General features: G+C 41.2%; 1 protein-coding gene across 1 annotated transcript; it reads left to right on the top strand.

Annotated features, from left to right (window-relative positions):
- Nucleotides 1-7,850: 7,850 nt before the first annotated feature.
- LOC113578133 (zinc finger SWIM domain-containing protein 1-like) lies at nt 7,851-10,300 on the top strand. Its single transcript, XM_027011173.2, has 2 exons — nt 7,851-8,172; nt 8,392-10,300. The coding sequence occupies exons 1-2, from the start codon at nt 7,851-7,853 to the stop codon at nt 9,774-9,776; spliced, it is 1,707 nt and encodes a 568-aa protein (XP_026866974.2). The 3' UTR covers nt 9,777-10,300.
- Nucleotides 10,301-10,315: the final 15 nt, after the last annotated feature.

Here is a 10,315-nt window from a genome sequence, read left to right as displayed (position 1 = left end):
ACGGACACCTTACGAATTAAGAAAACATTTTATTCAAAATGACAACTTCGGAAACGCAGTAAACGTTGTCACGGCACAACGGAAGTATTTCCGTGGGACCCGGAAAAGGGATAGACAACCGATCAGCTAGTGACAAGAAATTTGGATTCGCGATTACCGCGGTTTTTTTCAATGGTATTATGGTACAGAATGAACAATTTGCCTATTCTTTCGTTTGTTGCTGCTGTTCGGTTGTAAAGCCTTAAAAAAACGATGATAAAACAAAATCCCATTTAACACAAATATAAACATGACCCCAATATCAACCTAATGAGACACTGTCTAATACAGCTCAGTTTCTGTGTATATACCTACATTTAGAGTGATATTGATTTCAAATCATATTTGCATGCATGTAAAAACATCACACTTCAGATAAGACAGCAAGAATAGGACACGACCATCTGGTTACTGTAGCAGACCAGCTAACCAAACTGGTCATTCTAGCAGACCAATTAAGCCATCAATTTTGAACGTAAACCTACCCTATGCTGCACATGAGTAACACACTCTGAATGTACCTAAGCTAACCTAGCTAACTGGGTATTAAGACAAACTTGGTCGTATTAAATGGGATTTTTATTATTTATTTAAGGCTGCGTTCTATACAACCTATAAACAGTCAAAATGCAGAGCATTAATGGGTTGTTCATTCCGTATCAGCCTGTATGATAAAACTATGGGAATCACAAATATAATTTACTTTTTATAAGATACTCAGTTACTGCTGGTCTGACAGGAGTCCATCCCCTCTGTGTGTCCTCCCGAAACATTTCTGATGTGTTGTGACTTGATTTGCAGCGTTTCTTAAGTTGTATGCGTTTTTTGAATTTGCCCTGCATTTCAGAAATGTAACTAGCAGACCTGTTTTCATTTTTATATATTCATTTTTATGAATTTGTATTTCATCTGCAGCACGATGGGTCTTCACGGACACCGTACTTCTGGCACTATGCACAAAAAACATAAATTATATAGATTCACATACTTGCTGCCATAGAATCAAAATTGTAACTGTATATATTTGCAAAATAAAGACTATATTGTCGATATCTTAATATAAAAGCTTCATTTGCAAACACATACCACCCTTTAGTGGCCAAACCCAAAATTATGATAAATATCTCATCATTCCAGATTTCTCCAACCGTCCTGGAAAAAAAAATCCAAATCTGATCTCATTGTATTAATTAGAGAAGAACCAAGATGAGGGCGTTTTTATTTTAAACTAGGTTTCGGGGGTGGAGGTATGGCATTGGATGTATGCTGTGGCTGTTTTTACCACTACGCAAACCAGAGATCAGGGCCCCCTGCTGCCCACAAACGGTTCAACAAACAACAACAAACAAACAAACAACGCTTAGACGCATTCTTTGTTTCATTGAGATACCGTAACACTTTAGCCCGCTAATCGGGACTTTTGAACGTAACCATAAAACGCTATTATCCTAGCCGCGCACAAAAAGAAAGAAAATTAAGGAATTGAAACCTGGATGTTAATCTTAAACTGTAGTAAGAATATAGGTAAAGATCCTACAGGGTGGATAAATGTTGTATTTTAAAGTAAAATGTCTTTGATCATGGCTACCAGACATAACCCCAGCATGTGAACTATGAGCACCAGATGGATCCTACGCTAGAAGTAGCCTCACGGGGTTTGTTTACATGCACCCATGTGGCATGGTGAAAAGTACATGGAAGTACCTTCAAGTAGGTAGATTTTTGTGTCTGATTACATAGCTAATTTTAGTAGTTGTTCGCGCTTTTTGATCACCGGGTGCTAATAAGGTGCACCGTGTTTTAAAAGCTTAGATTAATTCACTTTAAGTTAAAAGTAAGCCTCGTTTTTTACAGAGAGCTTCATTTCGCCATCACTAGTTAACTGACGTGGTTTTTAATGTTTTATTCTATTTTTCTAAATCAACATTGTTGACAGGAATAACACGAATATCAACTAAAATAAACGAATTGAAACTAGTCGCTTCTCTGAGATAAAAGGTGCTCTGAGTGTAAATGCGCATGAGCGAGATTGTAAACGCCGCATGGTTTCACCTAGCCATAATCTCTTGAACGATGTGCACAGGGAATTACTAGTTACAAGGTTTAAGGAGGAAAAATATTGTCACTTTAGGGGACATATTACATCCAGTGCGCGAAGTGGCGATGGACAGCGAAGAAATTAGTGGGGCATCGTTCGAAAATGATAGAATACGTGTTGGCGATCGGTTTTCTTCTTTCATTGAATTGGAGGAGGCAATCCGCCTGCTTGAACAAGCGCAAGGCATAACTTTCTGGAAGAGAGACAGCAGAACTATTCAGGGAGCGTACAGAAGAGGCAAGAATAGACTGATCAACCCGGTTTTGAAATACCAGAAGGTGGTCTGGACTTGTATGAGAGGTGGACGGTCGTTTGTCTCCCGTGCAAACGGACAAAGTCTTCAGAACGCGAGGTGGGAATTTCACATTTAACTCGTTTTTAGTATACAAACTTGTCACCAGACTGTAACGTTGAATATATTTAGTATGATTCTAACTGACGCTGATAAATTGCAAGTACGTGTGTCTGTGCTTGTTTTTGAAATCGAATTTTTGCCTACTTGTTGCAACGCATACTGCAACAGTATATACTGTGTACTGCATACTGGTTCAGTAGTATACAGTATATTATCCAGTAATTGACAATTTCATGCACATTGACTAGATTATTAGGTTGCTAAAGTACACACGGAATCGTTAAAAGGGAGACTTGAGCTGCTTTTCCACTCAGTATGCTTGAATAACTGTTAAATGGAACACCTTTTGCTGCTACGAACCATAGATGTACATGCTTTAAACAATCAGTGAGACAATGGCAGTCAAGATTAGTTTAAACTTTAATTTTATAGGAGGAGTCCATCTTGCACTACACGAATGTTTATTACACACTTAAAGAAGGAAATTACTAAATCAAATACATTTCTTAGTACTTTTATATACAGTTTTCAAATTCCAAATTGTAATAATTGAACATAAATGACTACACACTAAAGACCACAAACTAAAGTTTAACACAAAAGCAATAACACGTTGTGCATCAGTGTTATAGAAATGTATAATTGTCACATTTAATGACATAAATACACATGCTCATACTCCACTAGAAGTTTATTATTTCTGTTAATTAACTGAATGAAAAACAGCAAAAAGAATTCATAAAATAGTTTTGGGAAAGCTACAGAAAACATACATTAAATAACATGAACATATATTCAATTCTAAAAAAAGCTTTAGAACCTCTTAATTATGACATTTATTTTTGAGTATATATATATATATATATATATATATATATATATATATATATATATATATATATATATATATATCCTCCTGAGACCCAGTGGGGGGGGAAAAATGTAGTTCAGTTTAGGGTTTTGTGTTATTTTCTGTCTCTTAAGAGTAAGACAAACCTCTTACAATTCACAGTTTTTCAAAATTTATTTTATTCTTAATTTAACTGCTTGTCCACTGTAGCGGACGTCAGGATAATTTTAATGGGGAAAAAGCTTTTCTGTATTTGACATTCCAGCTCTACAGGTGATATTAAACCAGGTGCATAGTGAATTTTTTCACATTCTGTATTGACATATTTCAGTTAAACAAAAATCATATTTCATTCTGTTTCTTTAAAATTCTTGGTTCTGCTTGACATTTTGTAAAAACTCAGCATTCGGTCACAAGTCCACCACTCCCATGTTTTCATTGTATTCACTGATGACTGCTGGTCTTCTCACTTGGATGTGAGACTTCTCTTTGTTAGACCATCTTGTGCAGATGTCCTCAGGATCTGATGTATGGTAGAGTCCATTAATACTGGTTTATAGTCATACCATTTTGCAATTGCCAGCTCAGGACCATTTCTGACCACCATAACTGATGCGCATCTGCCTTCTTTTTGCAATTGTTTGTCACCAGTTAGCGGACATGGCTTTGGGACCCTGTTTATCATTAGGGTTCCAGTTGCAGCAAGTCCCTTTTCCAGCAATACATCCATTAGGTTCACTGACATGAAATATCGGTCGAAGAACACCTGACTTCCTGCGTGCACAGATTCAACACAGGACCGCTGCTGCCCCAATGCCTGATTTTTTTTGTCAGCAAATATATCCTTCCCCTGGTACACTTCAAAGTCTAGCATCAAACCATCTGGAGAAACAAGGACAAATGACTACAAGCCAGTAGGGTACGGCTTGTCTTGAACAAACTGCCTGATTGGACAACGGCCTGTAAAAGGAATGATTTGGTCATCGATGCAGAGCTTTCTTGGTTTGGAAGGCTAAGGCATCCCTGCCTCACTTGGTCAAGGAGAGGTCTTCCTTTCCAAAGAAAATCTGTTTTCTTTGTTTCTTCTGTCACATCCAGGTCATCAACTATTTTTAGTGAGTTTCTTAGCTTGAAGAACCCATTATTGGCACCAAAACATCTTAATTCTTTGGTAATCAAGGCAGGCCATGTGAACTGATATTCCAAAGAACACCTTAATTTCCTGTACACCAGTTTCACTAGTTTTACAATTGATGGGTATGTGTTTGACCAGGCTGGGCAGCTTTGCTTTATTCTAAAAGTACTTGCAACATTTCTTCCAAATTCCAGATAAAAATATTGTATTTTAGAGCATGTTTTTTATGAAAATGACTAATGATCAAAATAACAAAACAGTTACAGAAAATTCAGAGCAGAAATAATGCAAAGAAAACAAGCTCATATTCATTTATTAAATTCAAAGTTTATTTGTCACGTACATACTCATACATGGTATAACTGGCAGGGAAATGCTTATGAAAATTATAAATAACACAGTACTAATATTTCAACTTAGGATGAGTCAAGAAATCAATATTTGGTGGAATAACCCTGATTTTTAATCACAACTTTCATGTGTCTTGGCATGCTTTCCACCAGTCTTTCACATTGCTGTTGGGTAACTTTACACCATTCCTGGCACAGAAATTCCATGAGCTCAGCTTTGTTTGATGGCTTGTGACCATCCATCTTCCTCTTGATCACATTCCAGAGGTTTTCAGTGGAGTTCAGGTCTGGAGATTGGGCTGGCCATGATAGGGTCTTGATCTTGTGGTCCCTCATCCACACTTTGATTGACCTGGCTGTGATGTGGGCATTGTCCTGTTGAAAAAAAAAACAGTCATCAGAGTTGGGGAACACTGTCGGTGCAGAAGGAAGCAAGGTTTCTTCCAGCACAGTTTTGTAAGTGGCTTGATTTATGTGTCTTTCACAAAGACAAATCTGCCTTATTCCAGCCTTGCTGAAACACCCCCAGATCATCACCGATCCTGCACCAAATTTCACAGTGGGTGCGAGACACTCTGGCTTGTAGGCCTCTCCAGGTCTCCGTCTAACCATTACACGACCAGGTGTTGGACAAAGCTGAAAATTGTACTCATCAGAGATGAGCTTTGCACGACTTCAGCCCTGCCTCCAGAAGCCTGTTTCGAACCGTCCTGGCTGTGCAATTCACTTGCTAATATCAGACAATTTAAGTCAATGATGCTTAACTTATCAGTCAGCTAATGTAAACTAATGGTCTATACCACCATTCTGAACTGTAATGATGGTAATATGCAGAACCTTTTTTCACTTATATTCAATATTACTATTGAAGTTTTATTATTACAACTATAGCTCACTGGCACTGTTAGCATGCTGGCATCTTATAACACTGTCAAAAAAATGTCAGTGTTTCATTGTGGGAAGCAGTATATCGCAAGAATACATATAGTCATGTACTTAAATATTTGGCTTAAGTAGTACACACAGTGTTACTGGCATACTGGCAAAATCCATGTTGGTCACATACTGTGTACTACTTGCTACTTTTGGGTAAGATGAATACCTGACCAGTATATAATATGCTGTTTCCCACACAGCCTGGGATATTATGCTGTAATTCTCGAAGGATCTAATGGTTAAGTTGGACTGTACAGAATGTCATGTGTGCACGCTAAATGTGTATAGCATGTTAAAGTTGTATAACTAACAAATTAGTGATGTAGCACATACACGTAAAAGCAATTTACGAACTGAACATTCCTGCTGCATGTGTCATGATACTGAAATTTTCAGCTTCTGTATGATCATTTGGAATATATTGATTTTCAATACCATTTACAGGTAATGTTGATTTTCATTTTATTGTTTTATTTTTGCCTTGATTTCCCTCCCATACTGCAAGCAGGAATCCAGCACAGTAGAATCCCTGCATCCGATAATGGAGGCAGGAATCCAGCACAGCTGAATCCAGCACAGTTAAACACACCTGATTCAACTCCTCACTTAACCCCCAGTTTTAGTGCGGGTGTTGGAGCAGGGAAATCAACCCAACTGAGCTGGAGCTCTGTTCCAAGACAAACGCAAGCCTAGAACTTTTACACACGTCACAAATGGAGAGCAGTGACTGAGCGGGTGCAGGTGCTTATCTTTCTTTATTTTGTCCTCTGATTCAGGTCCTTCAAGAGCAGCTGTCTTGCCTGCGTCAAAGTCATCGCAAGTAAAGATGGTCAGAGCTTAGTGGTGGTGAAAGCCATCCTTGAGCATAACCATCCCCCGCTTAAGGTAAGTTATATGTTCGCAGAGGTGGCACTGATTTTGTTTCTGTTTTAAATATATGCAATTATTACATGTCGTCATTTATTCAGGTGAGGTTTAAGGTGTAAGCAGCATAGATGGAGTTGTGAAGACGTGGAATGTAGAAGTGTCTGATAGTTACAGTCCCAACTGGCTCATGCAGTGTGGCATGAGAGTCTTGCAGGTGATTTAGTTAAATTAACAAATATCAGTGCCTGGTGATGCCAGAGGCATCTCTGTTTGGGAGTCCAGGAGGCAGTATAACTGGCTTCCATGTGGGCATCTTGTGGCCAGTATAGGCGAAGCTGGCTCTAAGCGCTCTCCTCCAAGCATGTTGAACTGTCCATTCATGTCTCGCTGGTGGTAGTTCTAAAAGATGTGGGACAGCTATGTGTGTATCAGAGGGAGCAGGTGCCGGCCTCCCCCCTCCTGCTTGGTGGCATCATAGGGGGACCTGGTTAGGCAGTGGGTGGAATTAAAGACAACTAACAATGGGAGAAAAACAGGATGAGAAAAGATAATAAATATTTACTGCATTAATGAACATTACAAACACCCAAGAAAAACTGTATGGAGAAACTCTACTCTATACAGTATGATTGATAACAAGGTCATTAACAAGGTCATCATCATTTTAAAGGCCCTGCAGTTGTTTTTTAAAATCTTTGAAAAATAAATATTTCTGCAAAGAATGTTATATATTCCAGTTTCCTTCCAATTTTTTCCCCTAAAAGGACATTAAAGTGGGTGTTTTTGAATTTTCTTTTTTTCTCTGTCACCATTCTGGAGTGTAGGCATGGACCCCAGAAGGTTGATCAATGGTCTCATTGCCAAACATCACCACCCAGTCAGTATGGCACAAACTGGAAATCGGATCACATCAACGCAGCATTACATTTGAGTAGTTCAAAGCAATGTTGTTTTGTGCTACAATGAAGGGAGGCTATGAAGTTATTTATGACTGTACTTTAATATGAACAGTAATGAAAGGGAAAGCTAATCACATAGTTTTGACAGTTTATGCTTTATGGGCACGTGTGTGTGTGTGTGTGTGTGTGTGTGTGTGTGTGTGTGTGTATGTATGGGTGGGGGGGGGGGGTCAGGTGCTGCTGCCTCGCAGAGAGAAGTGCTTCATACAGCACAAAATGCTGAGGAGTTTTTCAAAGATCCAAAAAACCCAAACTGCTCTCATGGATGAGCAAGGCCTGGATTCGAAAGTGCAGCCAGATCAAGAGCCATCAGAGCAATGTGCCCACAGCCCCAGGCCGGACCGCACCGTAACCCAGCGCCCCAGGCCGGACCGCAGCGTAACCCAGCGCCCCAGGCCGGACCGCAGCGTAACCCAGCGCCCCAGGCCGGACCGCACCGTGACCCAGCGCCCCAGGCCGGACCGCACCGTGACCCAGCGCCCCAGGCCGGACCGCACCGTGACCCAGCGCCCCGGGCTGGACAGCACCCAGGCTCAGAGCTCTGAGCTGGACCACACACTGGCTAAGCTTAAACATGATGCAGGTATTTGAAATAAGTCTTTTTTTTTATTATTTATTTATTTATTTATTTATTTATTTATTTTTTACACAGAGATCCTTAAAAGAATCAGATGCTATATTCACTTTGAATGAACTGCCTTACCACTAATAATACATCGGTATATAATAATTCTACCATTAGCAGTAATGTTTTAATTTGTCGTTTTTCTTTTCTTCCTGCCACTTTTCTTCTTTCCTACAGGCTGTACAGTGGAAGTCCTTGTTGATCAGGACAACATTCTGAAGGGCATATTTTATCAGGATACAACAATGCAAAAGCATTTTGACCTGTTTCCTGAGGTTCTAGTGGTGACCACAGCCTGTAGGCTGTTTGACATGTACGTGTATGTGCAGCTAGCTGTGGACGGTAATGGACACAGTGATCTTGTGTCCATGTTCGTGGTTAGTGACAGCTCCAAATCCATCTCGGCTATGGTGGACATATTCAAACGGTACAATCGTGCGTGGGAGAGGATCCAGGTGGTGGTAATGGCTGAGTATCGCATGGAGAGACTGGTGTATGCTTCACACTATCCCAAGGCCCAAATATTCATCACACCCTCCCGCGTCACCCGAACCATGAAGCAGGAGATAAGTCAGATGGACACCCTAACTGTCCAGCAGAAACAGGAGAGTCTGCATCTTCTTCAGCAGATAGCTCACTCTAACGGAGAGCAGTCCTACCAGAAGAATGTCGAGCACCTGCACAAGATAGGAATCCAGCTGGTCATAGACTATTATAACCGAACATGGCACCCAATCAGGGAGCATTGGGTAGTGGGCCTGAAGGAGTGTTGCCTCTACAGCCAGAACACCACCAGGCAACTGGCCCAGTTTCAGCGCCGGCTGAACCAGTGCATCCATGCGTTGGGTGACCTCCGGGGCTTTTGTCAGGATATTAAGACACTAGTTGACAGCCTGCGGGGGGTGCTGAGGGAGGCAGCGATAGCACAGCTGCATGTGAAGGCAGAAGCGGGCGAACTAGTATTGTTGAGCTCTGTCTGGCACCGATACCTGAACCTGTTGACACCCTACGCCAGCCAGCTCGTTGCCAGGCAGCTGGGCCTCTCTGAGCAGGTGGATTTTGAACAGGAGCTCACAGCAGGAGACACAGTTGTGCTGGACTCTGCCTCGGGCATCATAACTATTACTGCCACATCCTGTACCTGTCCATTTGCCACACTCAACAGGTTGCCATGCCGACATATGTTTGCGTTCAGGGAGAAGTGTGGCCTGAATCTTTTCTCAGAGGAAGGGTTGGCACCAAGGTGGTGTCTCAAACACAGCTGCAGGAACGATCAGCAGGGAGAATTGGGTGGAGGAGGAGGGGACTTGGGTAGAGAGGAGCAGGGCGATTCATGTGGAGAGGAGCAGGGGGGTGGAGCAGACCAGGGCAGCTCTGAGCACACTGCGGCCAGACATCACAGGCGAGCTGCGCGCATGGCTCGAGCCCTGATGTTGCTCATCTGCGCTACGTCCTCCTCTGCTCTGCATGAAGAGCGAATCGCTGTCCTGCAGCAGGTGCTCCATCTGTGGGAGGAGGACAAACATGCCACCGTGGTGGAGCTCATACAGGTCACAGTCTGAGGAGTGCCCAGAGCAGGAAATGTAGCATGGACGTGGCTGACCATCTGAGGGATTAGGGTTTATCTGTACATATTTTCATATTTTCATAGTTATATAAATGTTAAGTCTATATATGGATATTCTAACACTACCCAGTTCACTCTGACTGATTGTAAATATTCATTTGAAATGCCACTTCAGTTAATACTTTTCTTTCACATAAAATGAATTCATTGATGATTTTTTGGTGGATTTTCCCCTTGTCATTTTTCTTCATTTTTGTACAGACAAAACTCTTTGTATTTATAAAACAAGCACAGTTAAGGTTTTTATACTGTCATGTCCTACTCAAGGGCTGGAGGTGCTGGAGCAGGGAAAACACTCACCCCCAGGGAAAACAAACATCATGACTCTTCTTTTCCACTGATATCGGTTCAGTTTCTAAGATGTTCGTTATATTGCTCTAGGTAACAGAAACTCTGTACCACTGTAAGACCAGGACCATTTCTCTTTGGTATCTCTGAACTTTGCAGTTCCTCCTTGTGAATAATAAAATGGTA

This window comes from Electrophorus electricus, chromosome 13 (assembly GCF_013358815.1).
Source record: "Electrophorus electricus isolate fEleEle1 chromosome 13, fEleEle1.pri, whole genome shotgun sequence".
In the NCBI taxonomy this organism is placed as follows: Eukaryota; Metazoa; Chordata; class Actinopteri; order Gymnotiformes; family Gymnotidae; genus Electrophorus; species Electrophorus electricus.
This window is presented reverse-complemented; position numbering and strand designations above follow the sequence as displayed.